Raw genomic sequence first — 23,193 nt, forward strand, 5'->3', positions numbered from 1 at the left:
TTTCCCACGTGAATCACTTTGCACTTTCTCACATTAAACATCATCTGCCATTTAGATGCCCAGTCTTGTAAGGTCCTCTTGTAATTTTTCACAATCCTCTTGCGATTTAACAACCTTGAATAACTTTGTGTCGTCAGCAAATTTAATTACCTCACTAGTTACTCCCATCTCTAGATCATTTATAAATATGTTAAAAAGCAGTGGTCCCAGCACAGACCCCTGAGGAACACCTGATCCATCATGGTCTCTTTTGCAACCTCACTATCGGGATACCCTATCTTCCCTGTTTTGGCGATATCTTTGAAAGATACCTTGTTCTGAACCATGCATTTTTGAATGACTGCCGGCCTTCCCCAGGTTCTAGTTTAAGAGCTGCTGTATCTCCTTTTTAAATGCCGATGCCAGCAGCCTGGTTCCACCCTGGTTAAGGTGGAGCCCATCCTTCCAGAATAGGCTTCCCCTTCCCCAGAATGTTGCCCAGTTCCTTACAAACCTAAAACCCTCCTCCCTGCACCATCGCCTCATCCTTCACAATCAGGGTTTATTAAAGGTTGACAGGATTTTCTCAGATATTTTCAACCATGCCAACAGTATGGCTGACAAAAAATGAGGAAGAATCCTCCCATAAAAAGAGCAAAGAAAAGGAACGGAAGTAGCCAAACACCACAAGCCAGTATGTCACAAAATGGTTCAATTTATTAACAAAAATTCTTCAATATCCAATTGTATATACAATGTTCCAAAGAATGCACAAAACTTAGTGTACATAGGTACTTCTAAATACAGATAACCCAAGACTGCAGTGTTTTGGCAAGAAAAATGCCTAAGAAGTATTCAAGACGTATGCACTTAACCCCAAAAGGGCACCAAACGTAGCACTTAGCACTGCAGAGGAACTGGTAAGCCCAAACAGCATCTCTCTCACCAAACAGGACCCATTCCCCAGCCCCTCTATCTTGGGAAACATGATGGCTCCTACTGTGCTACTGGCCACTGTGTGTTTGTGTCTGATCCATTTGCTACTTCACCAGCCTAACTTAAACAGATAAATTATTGGTTTAGCAGCTGACTTTTACTGCTAAATGAGTAAAAGCTGGCACCTCCTACGGACTACCTGTAACCCCTTCTCCCCATGAACATATACACATATTTGAGGGCATATTCTACATATAACATCAGACATTAAAAAAAAAAAAGATTTAGAGGGGCATAATCGAACGTGGCGCCCAAGTTTTCCTGAGGACATCCTCGCAGGACGTCCCGACAAAGGGGCAGGGAAACCCGTATTATCGATAATACGGTTGGGGACGCCCAAATTGCGAAATTTAGGTCGACCTTAGAGATGGTCATCCCCGTTTTTCGGCGATAATGGAAACCGAGGATGTCCATCTCAGAAACGACCAAATGCAAGCCCTTTGGCCGTGGGAGGAGCCAGCATTCGTAGTGCACTGGTCCCCCTCACATTCCAGGACACCCACCGGGCACCCTAGGGGGCACTGCAGTGGACTTCACAAAGTGCTCCCAGGTGTATACCTCCCTTACCTTGTGTGCTGAGCCCCCCAAAACCCACTACCCACAACTGTACAACACAACCTTAGCCCTAAGGGGGTGAAGAGGGGCAGCTACATGTGGGTACAGTGGGTTTCTGGTGGGTTTTGAAGGGCTCACATTTACCACCACAAGTGTAACAGGTAGGGAGGGGGATGGGCCTGGGTCCGCCTGCCTGAAGTGCACTGCACCCACTAAAACTGCTCCAGGGACCTGCATACTGCTGTCATGGAGCTGTGTATGACATTTGAGGCTGGCAAAAAATATTTGTAAAGTTTTTTTTTTAAAGGGTGGTAGGGGGTTAGTGACCACTTGGGGAGTAAGGGGAGGTCATCCCCAATTCCCTCCGGTGGTCATCTGGTCAGTTCGGTCACCTTTTTGAGGCTTGCTCGCAAGAAAAAATGGACCAAGTAAAGTCGGCCAAGTGCTCGACTGGGACGCCCTTCTTTTTTCCATTATCAGCTGAGGACGCCCATGTGTTAAGCACGCCCCAGTCCCGCCTTCTCTATGCTTCCGACATGCCCCCGGGAACTTTGGTCGTCCCCACGATGGAAAGCAGTTGAGGACGCCCAAAATCGGCTTTCGATTATGCCAATTTGGGCGACCCTGGGAGAAGGACGCCCATCTCCCGATTTGTGTCGAAATATAGGTGCCCTTCTCTTTCGAAAATGAGCCCATTAGTGTCCTTTTCAGCAGTGACTTACAAACTGAAAGCTGTCTTGTTGGGCACACTGGATGAACCATGCAGACGTTTATCTGCCGTCATCTACTCTGTTACCACGTATTGCTTTCTGTATCTCGGGACTGTGTGTCTGCCTTTCCAGTCACCTTTACAATATTTTTATCATTGTTGCAGGAGTGAAGGAAATTGATATTGCTGCCACCCTGGAGCACATCCGAGACCAAAGGCCTGGAATGGTTTGTACAAAGGTAAAGTGCTTCATAAGCTCTGCAGAGTTGCCAAGTTACCCAGTTCAGGAGGAAGACTTTATGGCCAGGCCTGGTTTTCAATTTACTTCACTGGAGTTCCTGAGTCTCCCCATTGAAATCAGAGCTGCAGGTCTCAGACTGCATTACTTCATACATAACATAGTAACATAGTAGATGACGGCAGAAAAAGACCTGCACGGTCCATCCAGTCTGCCCAAGAAGATAAATTCATATGTGCTACTTTTTTATTTGTACTGTCCTCTTCAGTGCACAGACCCTATAAGTCTGGCCAGCCCTATCCCCACCTCCCAACCACCAACCCCGCCTCCCAACCACCAGCTCTGGCACAGACTGTATAAGTCTGCCCAGCACTATCCCCGCCGCCCAACCACCAGCCCCGGCACAGACCGTATAAGTCTGGCCAGCCCTATCCCCGCCTCCCAACCACCAACCCCGCCTCCCACCACCAGCTCTGGCACAGACCCTATGTCTGCCCAGCACTATCCCCGCCTCCCAACTACCAGTCCCACCTCCCACCACCAGCTCTGGCACAGACCGTATAAGTCTGCCCAGCACTATCCCCGCCGCCCAACCACCAGCCCCGCACAGACCTTATAAGTCTGCCCAGCACTAGTCCCGCCTCCCAACCACCAGCCCCAGCACAGACCGTATAAGTCTGCCCAGCACTAGCCCCGCCTCCCAACCACCAGCTGTGCTACCCATTCTAGGCTAAGCTCCTGAGGATCCCTTCCTTCTGCACAGGATTCCTTTATGTTTATCCCATTTTATTCAACCTATTCATCAGTCCCCTGGCGCTCCTCATTCAAACAATGGGTATAAGTTTTTACTCATATGCAGATGATTTTTTGCTTATCCATTATGTTAGACCATTGAACATAGATCTTACACCCATTCAAGTATGCTTGGATAGAGTAGCAGACTGGTTAACTACACATCAGCTGGTACTGAACCCGGATAAGACTACAACATCTTGGATAGTAGGGCAAGGCACATATCCCTCTGTAGTACCTGTGCTATTTGGTCAGAATATTCCAACAGTTAAGTCTTTTAGATATCTCGGGGTCATTATTGATTCCGCATTGACCTTTGAGGAACAAGTATCCGATGTAGTGAAAAAATCTTTCTTTCATCTGAGACGGCTTCGGTCAGTCAGAAATTCAATAAGTAAGGGCTCTCTCAAAACGCTGACATCTGCATATATTACTTCACGTTTAGACTATTGTAACATTATATATGCAGGGATTACCCAAGCAAATTTAAAGCGATTACAAAGAATTCAAAATACAGCAGCACGTATGATCTGTAGGGCCCGGAGGGATGATCGAGCAACACCTTTATTGCATCATCTGCACTGGCTCCCGGTTGAAGCAAGAATAAAGTTTAAGGCTCTTGTCCTTACACACAAAGCCTTTCACACATTAAACCCCAGCTACTTGTCGAATTTAACAATCCCCTACACCGCTATGCGAACTCTCAGATCCCTAACAGATAACAGGTTAGTCATTCCCCCTCTTACTAAGGCTAGGTGGGAATCTACACGGAGATCGGCTTTTTTCTACCTGTCACCCTCTCTTTGGAATAGCCTTCCAAAGGAGATCAGACTAGAGAAATCTTATCTCCATTACCGAAAACTTCTGAAAACCTTTCTCTTTATAAGCTATGTAGAACAGAACTTGGCATAATGAGATAAGGTCAAAAAGACAAAGAAAAATGGGATAGCTTAATTGTATACTAGATTTTTAATTTGTATTGATTTATTATGTAGTCTATCTTGATTGCTGTGCTTTCCTGTCACGAATGGAATTCCTATGTTTGTTTATTTGTATATACCAATTTTTTATATATATGTAAACCGTTCTGTTTTGCAGTTGCAACAAGACACGGTATATAAATCAACATAAATAAAAAAAATAAAAATAAAACATACATAATACTTTACAAAGACAAACTTATGCATAGAATAATTAGCCAATCAAATCAATTAAAAACTAATTGAAAAAATGTGCTTTAGAATGAAAAGCACTGCTAGCACTCAAATGTACTCTCACTGAGTTAGTTTTGAGGCCAGAATCCGAGAGGTTGAGGAGGTACTCCATTAAATTTAGGTAAAGAGCTTGTAGTAGGCTCGAGTGCTCTGGCTGCACTCCAGAGAGAAAATCTTTTCCAGTTTAAGCAGTAACATTTTCATGTGGAAGGTTTCCTAGAGCCTAGGAGTATCCTAGATATTGCATCAGGGAGATTTAAGGAACGTAAATTACATCATCAGGAATCAAGCCATCAAGGTTAGAGAGCGAGGGTCTGGATGAAGGAGGGACCCTTGGTTCTGTGTTATTAGGGATGGAAAAGGATCCAACTTCAATGGTTCCTTGGATGATAATTCTAGAAGAGGGAACCAGATTTGACATGGCCAGTAAGGAGCCTTGGTCTCTTGGTCTCAATGCAGTTTGAGAAGAGTTCTCCCCATGAGAGGTAGTGGGGTTAAAAGCATATAGAAGGTCTGTTCCCCAGTGAAGTAAGAAGGCATCTGGGCTGTACAGTTGGGAGCATACAGACGAGAACAAAAGCAAGAAAGTTTGTTCTGAGGAGAAGCAAAGAGGTCTATTGCTGGGATCTCCCACTGCTGGAATATTCAACAACCTACAGAAGTGATGAGAGACCATTTTTGAAGTTGAAGAACCTTGCTCAATTTATCCGCTACAGCATTCAGTTTGCTGGCTAGGTAAACAGCTCTTATAAAGATGTTTTGAGAAGCTGCCCAAGTCCATACCTTGGATTGCTTGGTGACAGAGGTTGGTAAGATCCTGTTCCTCCCTGTTTGTTGAGATAATTTACTGCCACCTCGTTATCCATGCAGAGTAGTATTACCTGGTCAACGATATGCTCCTGGAAGGTTTTGAAAGTGTTCTAAACAGCTCGCAGTTCCAGACGTTGGTATGTCTTTTCTCCTGTGGGGACCAAGAACCCTGTGTGTGGAGACTATCTAGGTGTTCTCTCCAACCTATCATTGAGGCCTCTGTGGTGAGGACTTTGTGATGTGGAAAAGGCTAGAATGGAAGGCCCCGGGTAAGATTTTGAGACACCATCCACCACTGTAGAGTGGCATAGCTGTGGAGTGATCTGAACGAAAGCTGATAATAACCCCTTGGCTTGGGACCACTGAGAGGAGTGTGTCCACTGGTGTTATATGGACTGTTGAAACCGTGTGACCGAGTAGGCAGAGCATCTCATGAGCAGATACTTAGGTGGAGTTGAACACTTGAGTGGTAAGATGTAGTATGTTGTTTGCCCTCAGATGAGGAAGGATAGCCCTGCCCTAAGTAGTTTCAATGAGAGCCCCTATGAGCTCTAAGGTCTGAACTGGTTGAAGGTGTGCTTTCAGGTAACTGACCACAAATCTGAGTTCTAGGAGCTATATGATGGGATGAATGAAGGTGCTTGCCGAATCTCGGGAGGCTGCCTTGATTAATCAGTCATCCAGGTAGGAGAAGACATTTATGCCCCATTTGTGAAGTGCTGCAGCTACTACTAACAGACACTTTATGAAGACTTGAGGAGCTGAGGCCAAGCCAAATGGTAAGACTTTGTATTGATAGTATAGCGTTCCACAGCAAAAATAGAGGAACTTTCTGTGTGCAGGGAGAATAAATTTTTTTTTGAGTAGTTGAAGTCTCATAGATTGAGAATTGGACATACTCCCCCCCCCCCCCCCCCCCCCCCCCCCCCCCATCTTTTTTGGGATGAGAAAATATCCAGACTAGAAACTCAACCCCTGTCCAGCGGAGGAACTGTTTCTGTTGCATTCTGCTGGAGGCGAGCTGAGAGCTCCTCTTGAGATAGTTTCATTTGGAGGTAGTTGAAACGAGACTTACTTGATGATGGTCAGGAAGTGGTTATGCCAACGTGGAGTGTACAAATGCTGAATACTATGTAGCACTCAACAGTCAGGTTATGAGAGGCCATCTCTGTTGGAAGAGAGTGAGCTTCTTTCCAACAGGTAGGTTGCTTGGCACAGACAACTATACAGTGGCAATGCTTTCTAGGAAGGAGTCAAAAATTAGGTTATTGTTAGAGAGAATTGACGTCAGCCACCAGCATGGATGCCTGAGTCCAAGCGCCTGCCTTTCATGGTGTTTTACAGAGGCAATTCCCCACCATTGCAGCAATTTTCTTGCTGAATCTTGGCAATCTTAATGTAGCAGAAATGTGAGGGCTCCTTGGTGAAGGAGGGTTTTTGTCAGTTTCGCCGAACAACCACTATGATCCACTCACAGCTGGTATCCCTGAACACTGTGTGGACTCCGAGTTGCTGGAAGGTTCAGGCAGTGAAACTGAGAAACGGAGACGGGACACCCATGAGGTTTTGTCTGAGCTTCGGAATCTGTTCAGGACCTCAAGTCTGACTTTCATGCTGAGCAGGAGGATATTTCCACCAAGCTTGACTCCCTAAGTCGGGATGTGCGTGAAATGGATGTGCATGGGGAGAGCCTTGAAATGCAAATGGATGAACACACTGAGGCAATATTGGAGGTGCAGGGCAAACATGATGAGTTTGTGGCACAGCACACTGAGCTTTTATATAAGCTGGATGACTTAGAAAATCACTGCAGGCATAATAATTTGTGAATTAGAGGTGTCCCAAATGGTGGAGCAGAAGAAAATATGGCACAAATTGTACAAACTATTTTGCAAGCAATTGCTTGGGGCTGAGGATCAAAGGACCAACTTGGAGCTGGAGAGGGCCCACCACGCTGTCAAGCAGCCCCCACCTAACAAATCTAGAGAATTATCTTCCACTTTTCCAAATGCACAAATAAGGCGCACACAGGTGGGGAGCTCCAGTTTAATGGACAAACAATACAACTTTATCATAAGTACATAAGTAATGCCACACTGGGAAAAGACCAAGGGTCCATCGAGCCCAGCATCCTGTCCACGACAGCGGCCAATCCAGGCCAAGGGCACCTGGCAAGCTTCCCAAACGTACAAACATTCCACACATGTTATTCCTGGACTCTTGGATCTTTCCAAGTCCGTTTAGTAGCGGTTTATGGACTTGTCCTTTAGGAAACCGTCCAACCCCTTTTTAAACTCTGCTAAGCTAACCGCCTTCACCACTTTCTCCGGCAACGAATTCCAGAGTTTAATTACACGTTGGGTGAAGAAAAATTTTCTCCGATTTGTTTTAAATTTACTACACTGTAGTTTCATCGCATGCCCCCTAGTCCTAGTATTTTTGGAAAGTGTGAACAGAAGCTTCACATCCACCTGTTCCACTCCACTCATTATTTTATATACCTCTATCATGTCTCCCCTCAGCCGTCTCTTCTCCAAGCTGTATAGCCCTAGCCTCCTTAGTCTTTCTTCATAGGGAAGTCGTCCCATCCCCGCTATCATTTTAGTCGCCCTTCGCTGCACCTTTTCCAATTCTACTATATCTTTCTTGAGATGTGGCGACCAGAATTGAACACAATACTCAAGGTGCGGTCGCACCATGGAGCGATACAACGGCATTATAACATCCTCACACCTGTTTTCCATACCTTTCCTAATAATACCCAACATTCTATTCGCTTTCTTAGCCGCAGCAGCACACTGAGCAGAAGGTTTCAGTGTGTTATCGACGACGACACCCAGATCCCTTTCTTGGTCCGTAACTCCTAACGTGGAACCTTGCATGACGTAGCTATAATTCGGGTTCTTTTTTCCCACATGCATCACCTTGCACTTGCTCACATTAAACATCATCTGCCATTTAGCCGCCCAGTCTCCCAGTCTCGTAAGGTCCTCTTGTAATTTTTCACAATCTGTCCACTTACACGCTTATTCGGCATAGAGAGTTCAAGCCAGTTCTGGAGGTGCTACAAAAGATGTGACGTATAGATGGTATTTCCCACTGGCGCTTTGTTTTCCCCTCAAGGGCAACCTGCATAAACTTAAAATACCAGATGAGGCATGGAAGCTTTTGAACGAGGCTGCACTCATGACTTCGGAGCGGCCTGAGCCTCCAACGGGGAGCAGTCAGGTGAAGAGGGGCCACTTGGACCTGAGTCTCTCATAAATGGAGAAGACCTTCTTGAGACTCTCCACAGCCCTGACTCTTGTTACTGGCTTAGTATGATTTAACTTGTACATAAGTACATAAGTAGTGCCATACTGGGAAAGACCAAAGGTCCATCTAGCCCAGCATCCTGTCACCGACAGTGGCCAATCCAGGTCAAGGGCACCTGGCACGCTCCCCAAACGTAAAAACATTCCAGACAAGTTATACCTAAAAATGCGGAATTTTTCCAAGTCCATTTAATAGCGGTCTATGGACTTGTCCTTTAGGAATCTATCTAACCCCTTTTTAAACTCCGTCAAGCTAACCGCCCGTACCACGTTCTCCGGCAACGAATTCCAGAGTCTAATTACACGTTGGGTGAAGAAAACTTTTCTCCGATTCGTTTTAAATTTACCACACTGTAGCTTCAACTCATGCCCTCTAGTCCTAGTATTTTTGGATAGCGTGAACAGTCGCTTCACATCCACCCGATCCATTCCACTCATTATTTTATACACTTCTATCATATCTCCCCTCAGCCGTCTCTTCTCCAAGCTGAAAAGCCCTAGCCTTCTCAGCCTCTCTTCATAGGAAAGTCGTCCCATCCCCACTATCATTTTCGTCGCCCTTCGCTGTACCTTTTCAAATTCTACTATATCTTTTTTGAGATACGGAGACCAGTACTGAACACAATACTCCAGGTGCGGTCGCACCATGGAGCGATACAACGGCATTATAACATCCGCACACCTGGACTCCATACCCTTCCTAATAACACCCAACATTCTATTCGCTTTCCTAGCCGCAGCAGCACACTGAGCAGAAGGTTTCAGCGTATCATCGACGACGACACCCAGATCCCTTTCTTGATCCGTAACTCCTAACGCGGAACCTTGCAAGACGTAGCTATAATTCGGGTTCCTCTTACCCACATGCATCACTTTGCACTTGTCAACATTGAACTTCATCTGCCACTTGCACGCCCATTCTCCCAGTCTCGCAAGGTCCTCCTGTAATCGTTCACATTCCTCCTGCGACTTGACGACCCTGAATAATTTTGTGTCATCGGCGAATTTAATTACCTCACTAGTTATTCCCATCTCTAGGTCATTTATAAATACATTAAAAAGCAATGGACCCAGCACAGACCCCTGCGGGACCCCACTAACTACCCTCCTCCACTGAGAATACTGGCCACGCAATCCTACTCTCTGCTTCCTATCTTTCAACCAGTTCTTAATCCATAATAATACCCTACCTCCGATTCCATGACTCTGCAATTTCTTCAGGAGTCTTTTGTGTGGCACTTTGTCAAACGCCTTCTGAAAATCCAGATATACAATATCAACCGGCTCCCCATTGTCCACATGTTTGCTTACCCCCTCAAAAAAATGCATTAGATTGGTGAGGCAAGACTTCCCTTCACTAAATCCGTGCTGACTTTGTCTCATCAGTCCATGTTTTTGTATATGCTCTGCAATTTTATTCTTAATAATAGCCTCCACCATCTTGCCCGGCACCGACGTCAGACTCACCGGTCTATAATTTCCCGGATCTCCTCTGGAACCCTTCTTAAAAATCGGAGTAACATTGGCTACCCTCCAGTCTTCCGGTACTACACTCGATTTTAGGGACAGATTGCATATTTCTAACAGTAGCTCCGCAAGTTCATTTTTTAGTTCTATTAATACTCTGGGATGAATACCATCAGGTCCCGGTGATTTACTACTCTTCAGCTTGCTGAACTGACCCATTACATCCTCCAAGGTTACAGAGAATTTGTTTAGTTTCTCCGATTCCCCTGCTTCAAATATTCTTTCCGGCACCGGTGTCCCCCCCAAATCCTCCTCGGTGAAGACCGAAGCAAAGAATTCATTTAATTTCTCCGCTACGGCTTTGTCCTCCTTGGTCGCTCCTTTAACACCATTTTCGTCCAGCGGCCCAACCGACTCTTTGGCCGGTTTCCTGCTTTTAATGTATCTAAAAAAATTTTTACTATGTATTTTTGCTTCCAACGCTAATTTCTTCTCAAAGTCCTTTTTTGCCCTCCTTATCTCCGCTTTGCATTTGGCTTGGTGTCTGTATTTTTGTGGTTCTGCTGTGTTTTGATGACGGTGGTTTTCCCATTGTCCTCTTCAGTCTGGGGCCAGTGGCCACTCTGACCATCTGCCTCTAAGAATGCCCCTTTTCGCCCCTGGTTTTTTGCTTTGACAGTGGAACCCTTTGTGGCTGCAATTTGGATGAATCCTGATGTGGGTGGTATTTGTATAGGGCATCGTGAATACAAGATCAGCTTATTTGCTGACGATGTTTTGGTTACATTAACCAACCTAATAGTATCCCTTCCCAATTTGATAGCAGAGATGGATTCTTTCTCTCTAGGTTCCAGTTTTAAGGTTAACGTGAGGAAGACCAAAGCCTTTAATGTTTCTTTATCGGCTTCTGTGGTTACTGGGTTGTGGTTCTCCTTTTCTTTTAGGTAGGTGGCTGGCTCCCTGTGTTACTTGGGGGTCTGGCTAACAGTTTCCTGGAATGAATTCTTTGACTCTATGTCAGGTTGCTTAGGGCAGTTGAGGATGGCCTTCAGAGGTGATGGGAAATAAATCTTTCATGAATGAATCATCACTGTCAAAATGAACATAACACTCTGCTTTTTTTTACCTGATCCAGGTCCTGCCTGGACACATTGCAGGACCTTCTTTTAAAATTTATCGGGGGGGGGGGGGGGGGGGGGTCAGAAATCTCGGTTTACTCAAAAGATCCTATTTAGAGATAGGGAATTGGCAGGGCTGTGTGTTCCACATAAGAGATTGTACTATAACGCAGCCCAAGCTTGAACGGCTGTAGGATGGTTTTAGAACCATCCTTACAAATTGTGGATAGGGCTGGAGCAGGAGTTGGCAGGTGCAGTTCCCTTGTGTTCCCTTATGTGGTTGCCTAGAAGAAGTTGAGTATTGGAGGTCTCTGTTAGTCCTCCCACTTTACATACACTGAGGATATGAGATTCTTTGGGCACAAGGATTTTCCGATCTCCAGGTTTACTCCTATTAGGCATAACAAGTTGTTTCCCCCTGGGCTGACCTCCGGGGTGTTTAAGATCTGGAAGCTAGAGGGCTGGCTCAGTTGGAACAATTTGTGGATGATAAGTTTGTGTCCTTTGATACCCTGGTGTGGGAGTTTCAGCTTTCTGAGGACCACCACTTTGCTTATTGTCAAGTTACGCAGATTTACAAGACATCTTTTGACAGCCTTATATAGGTATGCATGAGGCTTGTTGAAACCAGCTCTGCAACACTACATGAGGTGGGAACGTAAACTGGGCGATGCTTACGAGTCTTCTGACTGGGGTGCTATAGAATCTGAACTCGCCAGTGCTGCAGTTGCTGCCAATGTCCAGGTGAATAATTACAAGATTATGTATCAGTGGTACTTGACCCCAGACAGGATCCACCATTGGTTTCCACTAGCTTCACCAACCTCCAGGCCACTGTAAAAAGAATAGAACATAGTGCTGCAACTCCCCACTCACTTGTACAATGGATAGAACATAGTGCTACAACTTCCCACTCATTGTACAATGGATAGAACATAGTGCTACAACTTCCCACTCATTGTACAATGGATAGAACATAGTGCTACAACTTCCCACTCATTGTACAATGGATAGAACATAGTGCTACAACTTCCCACTCATTGTACAATGGATAGAACATAGTGCTATAATTCCCCACTCATTGTACAATGGATAGAACATAGTGCTATAATTCCCCACTCACTGTACAATGGATAGAACATAGTGCTATAACACCCCACTCACTATAAATAGAACATAGTGCTACAACTCCCCACTCACTTGTACAATGGATAGAACATAGAGCTATAACTCCCCACTCACTATACAAGGGATAGAAAATAGTGCTGCAGCTCCCCCTCACTGTAAAGAGGATAGAAAATAGTGCTGCAGCTCCCCCTCACTGTAAAGAGGATAGAACATAGTGCTACAACTCCCCACTCACTGTAAAATGGATAGAACATAGTGCTACAACTCCCCACTCACTATAAAAAGGATAGAACATAGTGCTATAACACCCCACTCACTATAAATAGAACATAGTGCTACAACTCCCCATTCACTGTAAAAAGTATAGAACATAGTGCTGCAACTCCCCACTCACCTGTACAATGGATAGAACATAGTGCTACAACTCCCCACTCACTGGAAAAAGGATAGCTCATAGTGCTGCAGCTTCCCCCTTACTACTCTTTCAGTGGCCGCAACTTCAGTTTACGTGGCCACAGAAAGCACATAACCGCTGGGCTGTGCAGACTCATGATAGTCTAAGGAACACCCGCTCCAAGGGTCCAGGACTTCAGCTCTTTGTCACTCAGAGTGTGTTGGTGGGATTGGAACTTGGTTCCGTAGGTGTCAAAGCATTGTCTGTATGTCTCCCTGTTCTAAGCTGTATCCTTTGTGCTTTTGTTGATATTAATTCTATGCTTCTCCTCTCTCCCTTGTTTTTCCAGGATCAGTTTGAGTTTGCGTTGACAGCTGTGGCTGAAGAAGTGAATGCAATCTTGAAGGCATTGCCTCAGTGATTCCTGGCCCCCCACTTCCCATCCTTTGCCCACATATTGCTGGCATTGTGCTTCATTCACCCTGTGGTGTCTTGGCAGGCACCAGCTGTCTCTACAGCACCCACATTTAAGGCTGGGGAAGAGCATGGCACATTGGGATGCAATCGAGTGTTAACACAGAATAATCCAGACCCCTTCTCACTCTCTCTAGCCTGAGCATAGGTCCACTTCACTCCTTCTCTCATTGGCCCCTCACTGTCCTATGCTTTTGGGGTCTCTCTCCCTCCCTCCTTATGGCTCTTCACCATCACTTTACATACTGGCAAATGCCAACACGACTGCAGTCTTGGGACTGCCCATGCTTCCTCTGCTTTTGAAAATGCGAATGTCAATATCACGCATGGCATCTGTGAGTTCGCACGACAGGAGACTCGCACATGGCATGTTAAAGCTCTCTTTCTGCTGCTCATGTTTACAAGTACTTACAGGTGGTACCCATGTACACATACCTATATTGCTTGCATACACATACATGTGCCACACATGGATACTGAGCCCTATTAAACCATAGCACAAATTTCAGTACATTTAGGAGGATTCAGTGGCTCTCAGAATGATTTAAGAACACTCACACCGCTTGCAGTTCAGTTAAAACCCCAATCTTTGCAGAACTTCAGAGACAGTATTACGGCAACATTTGATCAAGCATCTCCCCACCCCTGTCGGGGACTCAGGATGTACTGGTTTTTGTGGGGAGCAGAGTCTATGTGACATTGTGCCGAGGGCTGCAGTTTTCTATGAAATAATCAGTTTAATATAGGGGAAAGGTGTCAATCTGAGCATTGCATTCTCATCTTCTTTGCCATCCATGGTCCTCCTCTTGCCATGTGTCAGTTGGTCTTAGCTCTCTGAATCCTTATTTTCTGTCAGATAATTTATTTTTTAATTATTTGGGATTTAGTTTGAGGCCTTTTCAGTAGTAGTAAAGCAAGTTCCTGGTACAGAAAGCATTTATTTTTCATTTCATTTAATGTTTATTTATGGACTGTATTCCTGGGAACCAATAATGGACCACACAAAGCAATGAACACATTTCATAGTTAAAATACAATGAAAAGAGAATAAAACACCTACATCAGTATATAGCATAAACCCAAAATGGTGCTCCAGAGGGCTTACAGTCTGCATTTTTAGCTGAGGAAATGGAGGGTTAAGTGACTTGTGCAAGTCACAAGGAGTCTCAGTGGGATATGAACACTGGCTTACCTGGTTCTCAGCTGCTGCTGTAACTACTAGACTACATCTGGTCTGCCCAGCTTTTCACTGCTCCTCCAGCTGAGGATATCTCCCAGTTGTCTTCTTATCATTTGTCCTTGCTCTCTGCATTAAGGAGATCTGCCTAGCTATTCACTGCTCTAGCTCAGGACATCTCTGAGTTGTCTTCTCAACTTTTGTTTGCTCTTTGCATTAAGCAGATCTGCCCAGTTATTCATCACTCCAGCTAAGGGTATTTCTGAGTTATCTTATCATTTACCCTTGCATTAAGGGAATCTACCCAGTTATTCACCTCTCAAACTCAGATATCTTTCTACTCATCATTTGTCCTTCCTATTTGCATTACAGAGATCTGCCTCAATATTCACCTCTTCAGCTAAAGATATCTCCGAGTTGTCATCTCATCATTTGCCCTTTGCATTAAGGAGATCTGCCCATAATCGGGAGAGAATGCCTACAAGAGCGTTTTTATTATTCTTTTTGCCATTGACTGGACTGGAGTCTTTGCTGCCCATTTATTATTACCTTTATAGCTTTCTTTTTACAACATGCTCGACCATCTACTAGCTCACCTGTACTCTAACAGAGTGTAATAAAGCCAGTATTGCTGCCCTTGGCTTTGTCCTTTCTCCCTTTTGGTTTTCTTCAGTTCCGAGTACATGAGCGTTTGCATTATTGTATCTCCTTAGTGTCTATTCCCAATTCTCAAGCACTCTCTCTAATGATTATGTATGAGACAGATGTGCATTCTGGTTTCTTAAATGCTTATTCATTGACTGCTGTAAACCTGAGCTGTTTGTGTTCCTTGAGGACTGTGAGAGTGAAGACCACTGCCATACCTACTCAGCTTCAACCTTCCCTTCCCCCTGCCTTTTAGCAGTCTTACTCTACAGCATGTGTTGCTCTGAAACCTGTCCTGGAGACACCACAGCAAGTCCAATTTACAGAATATTCACAGTGACTGTGTATGAGATCAACTGGCTGGGCAAGTTTGGGAAGACCTGTTGAAGAAGATGTGGAATAATGATTCCCATCCTTCTCCTGGATGCATGCCTACCCAGTCCAGTTTTCAAGTTATCCACAGTGAATATGCATGTGACACATTTGGATATACCAGAGACTCAGTCTGTGCACATCTATCTCAAGCATATTCAATGTAGCAATCTTGAAAATGCAACTGGATAGGTATGGATTCGGAAACAGTAGAGAACAGGGAAGACAGAGACATGAACACAAGCCTGTGCACATCCAAATAATGCCACTTGATTTGTATTTAGACTAGAAAATGCATTCACAAACAAAGGTTCACCAGTGCCGACTATCTGTCAAAACCTTGTACACTGCTGAAACTACTGCAACATCCTGACTGTGCAGAAAAGCTGCAGGTCTTCTTTACTCAGATGCTATTACTGTTCCAACACTAGAGGGAGCTCTTGGTGGGGCTGGTTTGATGGTCATGAACGTCAATATGCTGATACCACAGCTTCTCTTCCTTGGCCAATGCTTTTCAGCTGGGTTTTCTCTCTGGCTAGTCTGTCTTCTTCTTTCACCTGCTCTTCTGGGGTTCAGATGCTCTCCTGCCCCACCCGTCAGCACAACATGCCAGGCTTACTTTATACAGCTTTGCAGCAAGGAAATTTTCTCAGTTTAGTCTATACATCCTTTTGTCATGACCTCAGGTACTTTACTAAACATGTAGTATAAGGGGTAATTTATAAGCTGTTGTCTGTAGGTAAAGCAGAACATGGCTACTGTTTGTTTACAAGTATTTATTAAACTACAATTTCTAATCATTGATCATTTAATGAATCTAACGTCCGTAATTGATAAAACAAAATTTATACATGTACAGCACCAAACAAACAGCACAAAGAAAGGGTTAGTCCAGCGTTTCAACCTCTATACCTGAAAGCTCCAAACTGTGAAAGGATATCTGTGCACCTACCAACATTTCCAGGGCAGAGCTTTGCTGGGGCAATTCTGTAACTGGGCAGTCTGGGGGGGAGGGGCAGTAGGGGCCTCTTGTATAACAAACCTAGGGGCCTACATTCCATTTTGGAACGCTAACATAACCCAGTATCAGTGCGCCAAACATTTAGGCTCCCATGCTTATGAAAGCCATAGAACTGGTGGAAGTGCAGACATGTAAATGTGGCAAGGACAAGCGTAACTTACAGCATTCTGTACGTTATGTGCATAAGTAGGAGCCCTGTCCATGCTCCTTCCCTGTGTACGCCCCCCCCCCCCCCTTTTGCAAATATGTGCTATGTAAATTAAGCAGGCATTTGCAGAATACTGGCAGTTTGTGCGAATATGCTACTATTCTAAACATTTGCATGTACAATGGATGTGACCAGATTACAGAATTGCCCTTATAGCGTATATGTGCAGATTTGCACTTCCCTGGAGCTAGTATAAAGACCACTTTCAAGTACAAGCTGTGGAGCCACATGTTCTAAACCAATGCACTAAAACTCAGTTTTTTAAAAAAATTCTGTGTGGAGTTTTTAGAAAAGGCCTCTGCATTATTTATTTATTTATTTATTGCATTTGTTGTATCCCACATTTTCCCACCTCTTTGCAGGCTCAATGTGGCTTACAATACATCATGAATGGTGGAAATATATTATAAAATAGACATTTAGTGTTACAGAAGAATCTTGGGTAACATGATAATGAAAAAAAGAAATATAATAAGCAGATATTATAAGACAGTCCTGAATGTATGTGGAGGAGTGATGTAAGTTCACATTTGTTGATCTTTCTGGTACACCTTATTAAAGAGATGGGTCTTCAGTAGTTTACGAAAGTTGATTAGATCGTGAATCATCCTTAAGTTGCGCGGCAGTTCGTTCCATAATTGTGTGCTCAAGTAGGTAAAGTTTGACGCATGCATTAGTTTGTATTTTAGACCTTTGCAGTTGGAGAAGTGTAGATTAAGGAATGTGCGGGATGTTCTTTTAGCATTCCTGGGTGGTAGGTCTATCAGGTCTGACATGTAGGCTGGTGCCTCTCCGTGAATTATTTTGTGAACTAGGGAGCATATTTTGAACATGATGCGTTCTTTAATTGGGAGCCAGTGTAGCTTTTCTCATAGGGGGTTAGCACTTTTGTATTTTGTTTTGCCGAATATTAGTCTAGCTGCAGTGTTCTGGGCTGTCTGAAGTTTTTTGATTATTTGCTCTTTACAGCCGGCGTAGAGTGCGTTGCAGTAATCTAGATGACTGAGCACCATTGATTGTACCAGGTTGCAGAAAACAGTCCTTGGGAAGAATGGTCTTACTCTTTTTAATTTCCACATTGAGTGGAACATCTTCTTGGTTGTGTTTTTCGCGTGGCTCTCAAGTGTTAGGTGTCGATCGATGGTGACTCCAAGAATTTTTAGGGTATCCGAAATTGGGAGGTTCAGGTTTGGTGTGTTAATGGTGGTGAATTTGTTCGTGTTATGTTGAGGGTAAGTATTAGGCTTTGGGTTTTTTCTGCATTAAGTTTCAGCTGAAATGCATCCGCCCATGAATGCATGATTTGGAGACTTTGGTTGATGTCATTGGAAATTTCCTATAGATCTTGTTTAAATGGGATGTAGATCGTTACATCGTCTGCGTATATGTATGGGTTGAGGTTTTGGTTTAATAATAGTTTGGCCAAGGGTATCATCATTAAGTTGAATAGAGTCGGTGAGAGGGGGGATCCCTGTGGGACTCCACATTCAGGTATCCATGTGGCTGAAGTAGTCGAGTTAGATGTCACTTGGTATAATCGTGTGGTTAGGAATCCCTTGAACCAATTGAGAACGTTACCTCCAATTCCGAAGTACTCAAGGATATGTAGTAGTATTCCATGATCAACCATGTCGAAAGTGCTTGGCATGTCGAATTGTAGGAGTAGTATATTTTTTCCAGTTGCAATCATTTGTTTGAATTTGGTCATGAGTGTAACTAGTACTGTTTCAGTACTGTGGTTAGATCGAAATCCTGATTGGGAGTCGTGGAGTATTGAGAATTTATTTAAATAGTTTGTGAGTTGTTTGGTCACCATTCCTTCCGTTAGTTTGGTTATTAAGGGAATGGATGCTACTGGCCTGTAGTTGGTTAGTTCGCTGGCATTTTTCTTTTTAATTTATAATTTACATGGGCACTACCCACAAAATGGTAGCTTCTATGTTAATGCGGGGTAAATTTGTAAGAGCACCTACAAAAACATCTAGAAATGCACTAATTTTACAAAGGCTTGTACAATCATACCGTCTCTGGCTCATACACATACTGTCATACAAATATTTGTGTTCTTCGTGTATGATCATGAGGCATTCTGCCAGCACAGAGGTTTGAAAGATGCTGTGGTGGTGGTGGTGGTGGTAGAGTACTATTTAATAGTTGCAGTGCTGCCATTTTTTGTAGGCCAAATTGTTGCTGTCCTCTTAGTTCCAATTTGGTACAGCAGCTTTGCTACCTAGGTACTGCATCTGTTTTTTGTTTTTTTTTTGTGGGGTGACATATTACTTCACAATGTGCCACCTACTGGAGAGAGTTTGTTACTGCTACTGAGAGACCCCAGAATCTGAATATTCTTTTTCATATGATTAAGTGGAAGCATGCTAGTTCTGCTTTGCATCGTCATGAGGAATGTTTCTGTGGCCTCAAGCAGTGGAGATTTCTGCTGAAAGGGGTTCAGTCCCATTCTCTACAGAGTGGGGTTAATGTACTAATTTTATTCAGGTACCAATCTGAATAGTGCTGGTACTTGCCTAAGAGACAACAGCAACTTTGTACTCAACACCAGAGTAAATCCTGTACTGAAACCAATCTGAGTGTAAACAACCTGCAGCAGCTGGCATTAAAAAAAAACCCCACTGACCATAAAGACAATGTTGATGGGATTTGGTATTTTACTTGGTAGAGGAGGAAATTCACTTGTTTCTGTTTCGCTGCTGTTCCACTGCATGCAGAGTCTAGCCTTCCCCTTCCCCCCCCCCTAAGTTTTCACTTCTTTATGTTTTTAGATCACTGTAGCCTTAGCAGTTCCATTTTTTAGAAAGTATAAAAGGTTATAATTGCCCTTTGCTCCTAGCCCCAGAGAGGACCTGTCTATTGTCACTCATGTGAATCTAAGAGCATGTAGAGGGGGTCTCATCCCCAGGCTGTCACCTGTCATCCAAACCAATAGTGTGCGAAGGGTCTGTTTTTCAGGAGTCTGCCAGGCTCTTAACACAACTTTTGCATACCCTAATGTCCAGTTTTTATGTGCTCCTATCATGCAGAAAAGTTTCTAGAGAAAATTTAATTTTCTATATTGATGTTAATAAAGTCATTGTGTGGTTTGTGCTGCAAGTCTTGCTTTCTCTGTGCTGTTTTGTAGAGGTGGGTTACGTTTTGAGTGAAAGGTGTATTAACTGAACATATTCCACACACTATAACCCACCTTTCCAGCCTCTTCAGTGGCATGGTATGAGTTAATGTAAACAAAGTTTTTATTACAGAACCTGTGTCAGACCTTCATAAGATGAAACACACACAGATATCAGATATGGCTATGACACAAGGGATAGTTTGCCATATGTGCTACACTTGTGCCATTCATCCCATCCAGAAGGGCCTACTATATACAGGCTAGGGTCTAAATATGTTACATTTGTCTTCTTTGTATGGGGTGGAGGTGAGGTACACATACATGTGTAACATTGGATATGAAGCATATGCATTTTTTGTTTTACTTAGGATAGAGTTCATTGTTTGCCTTATCATTCAAGATCCCCATATAGCGAATGATACATACCTGTAGCAGGTATTCTCCGAGGACAGCAGGCTGATTGTTCTCACGACTGGGGTATCCCTAGCTCCCAGGCTCACTCAAAACAACAAAGAGGGTCAACTGGGCCTTGCAACGGCGAGGACATAACAAAAATTGACCTACGAAGAACAACAGCCCCCTCCAACCGGAAAAAACTTCTCGCAGGAGGTCCCGCGCACGGGGCACGCCCACCGTGCATGATGCTGTTGAGAATATGGCCTAGTAAATATGAAGGCCCAGTACAGATCTACAGGCAGTGAAATATTAAATACATTTCTTACTGTGGATCAAAAGCATTCATTTCCCTGCACTGCTCAGGCCCACTCGGCTGCTCGCTGCTCCCAGCGAAAGATGGTCGTCGGGCCAGTGGTACCTGAACTCCTGAGGTCGATGCCATGTCCGGAGCCAAAGTCGACGCCGCCACTGGTGCCAATGCTGCCAAAGTCAACGCCACTGGTGCCGATGCTGTCGACGTCGATGGGCCGGCACAAGCTCCAAAAATCCGGTCCCGTTGAGCTTGCCTCGCTACTTGTGTCCGCTTCTTCAAGCCGAGACACAAGTTACACGCTTTGGGATTATGTTCAGGCCCAAGGCACTGAAGGCACCAAGCGTGGGTGTAGGAAAGCGAGATCTGCCGACTGCACCGACCACACTTTTTGAAGCCGCTGGGTATCCTTGATGTCGACGGAAAAATCGCGGCAGCAAGGTCAAAATCGTCAATGGTGGTGGCAAAAAGGTCCACAAGGAGGAAAACACACGAACGTACGACGGCGGCGGTGAAAAGAAAGGAACGGAAAAAAAAACTAAGAAAAGGGGACCTCTCTTTTTTTTTTTTTTTAACAAGGAGAAGAAAAAAGGCGTGAACGGCGCCACTAAACAAAAAAGCGGACTAGGCCGCAAGCCGGTTTCCGAGGCTGACAATGGAGAGGGGCGCAAAGCAGTCTCTCTCTCCAAGTGCGGAAAACGAGAAACTGAGCGGGAGCGGTCGCGCTCGGGCGGGAAGACGGCCGCACATGCATGGTGGGCATGCCCCGCGCGGGGGACCTCCCGCAAGAAGTTTTTCCAGTTGGAGGGGGCTGCCGTGGACGTCACCCAGTCGTGAGAACAATCAGCCTGCTTGTCCTCGGAGAAATAATTGTTCTTACACAGAATAGGGTCTGGTCTACATACATATCATACAAATTCCCTACCTGCTATTTATTGAATGGGTCACATTTTTAAGGTTTTGCATATGTGTCTCTATGCCCAGTGGTACATGTATTACATCAGCTCCATTAATCTTCAAAATCATCATCTGTCCAATCTTGATGCTGTAAGTGGGGGGATGCAACTGCACCCTAGGAGGCCAGGTAAGATTTTTGAGGTAGCCATGCTGCATCTACACGCATTCATTTGCATCTCAGGCTTAGAGCAGTTGAGACACGTTACTGATTTAAAAGTGTAAGATTGTGAAAATGTCAGTGTTGGATGCATGTGTTATGCACAATATAAAGCCAGTGGATATTTCTTATGCATCTAGAATGAGCCATTTCCAAACACTGAAACTTAACTTTTTTAGAGGAATATTATTGAAAGTTGGAGTTATTTGACAAATGGAAGCTGTCCCTGTTTACTCACATAGAATTTCTTGGCTGAAAATTACCTCTGTGAGGTGTGGCTACAGCTGTTACAGCTGAACAGAGGAGACCATTTGCAGAGGTTGGTGTAGGCAGGAGCAGGAAAGCCTTGCACTATTCTCTCTGCTCAGGTAGCCATTGGGCTTATTTTCAAAGAAAAACTACCACTATTTCATCTTTGAAAAATAGTGAACCAAGGGGTCTCTGTCCTATATGTGCTTAAGTTCTGCCACCAATTTTGGCCCCTATAATCTCCGCTAACCACCCTTCTCCTATTGCTTTTGAATTTACCCCATGCCTCTCATTCTATGGAAAGTGCTTCCTTCCATAATATATAATAATAGATGGTCATATCAAAGACTAAACAGGAATTAATAACACAGAAACAGTACCCATTCCAGTGTAAAAGCCAGTATGTAGTGTTGCTGTAGAACCTCTTCCCTATACCACACCAACAGGCTCATTTTCGAAAGAGATGGACGTCCAAAAAGTGACATAAATCAGCATTTGGATGTCCATCTCACAGAAACGTCCAAATCAGTATAATCGAAACCTCATTTTGGACGTCTTTCTCCGAAGTCCATCAGAAGGACGTCCAAATCTCAAGGGGGAGTATCAGGGGCATGTTCAAGGCAGGACTTGGGCATTCCTAAGACTTGGACATCTTTCAGCCATAATGGAACAAAGCAAAAATGTGCAGCACTAAAACTTCAACGTTTTGAGCTAGACCTGTTTTATTACGAATAAGGCACAAAAAGGTGCCCCAGATGACCACTGGCGGGAATCAGGGATGACATCCCCATACTCCCCCAGTAGTCACTAACCCCCATCCACCCCCCAAAAAGTATGTTGAAGAACATCACTTGCCAGCCACAGCTGTCATACTCAGGTCCATTACAGCAGCATGCAGATCCCTGGAGTAGTCTAGTGGGTGCAGTGGACTTCAGACAGGTGGACCCAGGCCCATACCCCACCTACCTGTTACACTTGTGGAGGAAACTGTGAGCCCTCCAAAACTCACCAGAAACCCACTGTACCCACATATAGGTGCCCCCTTCACCCATAAGGGCTATGGTAGTGGTGTACAATTTGGAGTAGTGGGTATTGGGAGGGGGGGTTGGGGGGCTCAGCACACAAGGTAAGGGAGCAATGGTCAGATGTGTACCTGGGAGTATTTTATGAAGTCCACTGCAGTGCCCCCTAGGGTGCCCGATTGTTGTCCTGGGATGTCAGGGGGACCAGTCTACTAAAAATGCTGGCTCCCCCTATGTCCCAATGGCTTGACTTTGGACGTTTTACACTTGGACATTTTGTTTTTGAAAATGGCCGAATATCAAAGACGTCCAAATTGCAAAACATCCAAAACACTGGACAACCATGGTATTTTCGAACACAAAA

At 44.5% G+C, this 23,193-nt stretch overlaps 1 protein-coding gene across 1 annotated transcript in view; it reads left to right on the forward strand.

Annotated features, from left to right (window-relative positions):
- Positions 1-16,589, forward strand: part of PTPRN (protein tyrosine phosphatase receptor type N) — a 124,529-nt gene extending 107,940 nt beyond the window's left edge. The window contains exons 23-24 of the mRNA XM_030210892.1: positions 2,405-2,478; positions 13,064-16,589. Of these exons, the coding sequence (XP_030066752.1) occupies positions 2,405-2,478; positions 13,064-13,135 (146 nt within the window). The 3' untranslated portion in view covers positions 13,136-16,589. The remainder of the gene's footprint in view (positions 1-2,404; positions 2,479-13,063) is intronic.
- Positions 16,590-23,193: the final 6,604 nt, after the last annotated feature.

The sequence above is a fragment of the Microcaecilia unicolor genome, chromosome 7 (genome assembly GCF_901765095.1).
Source record: "Microcaecilia unicolor chromosome 7, aMicUni1.1, whole genome shotgun sequence".
Classification (NCBI taxonomy): Eukaryota; Metazoa; Chordata; class Amphibia; order Gymnophiona; family Siphonopidae; genus Microcaecilia; species Microcaecilia unicolor.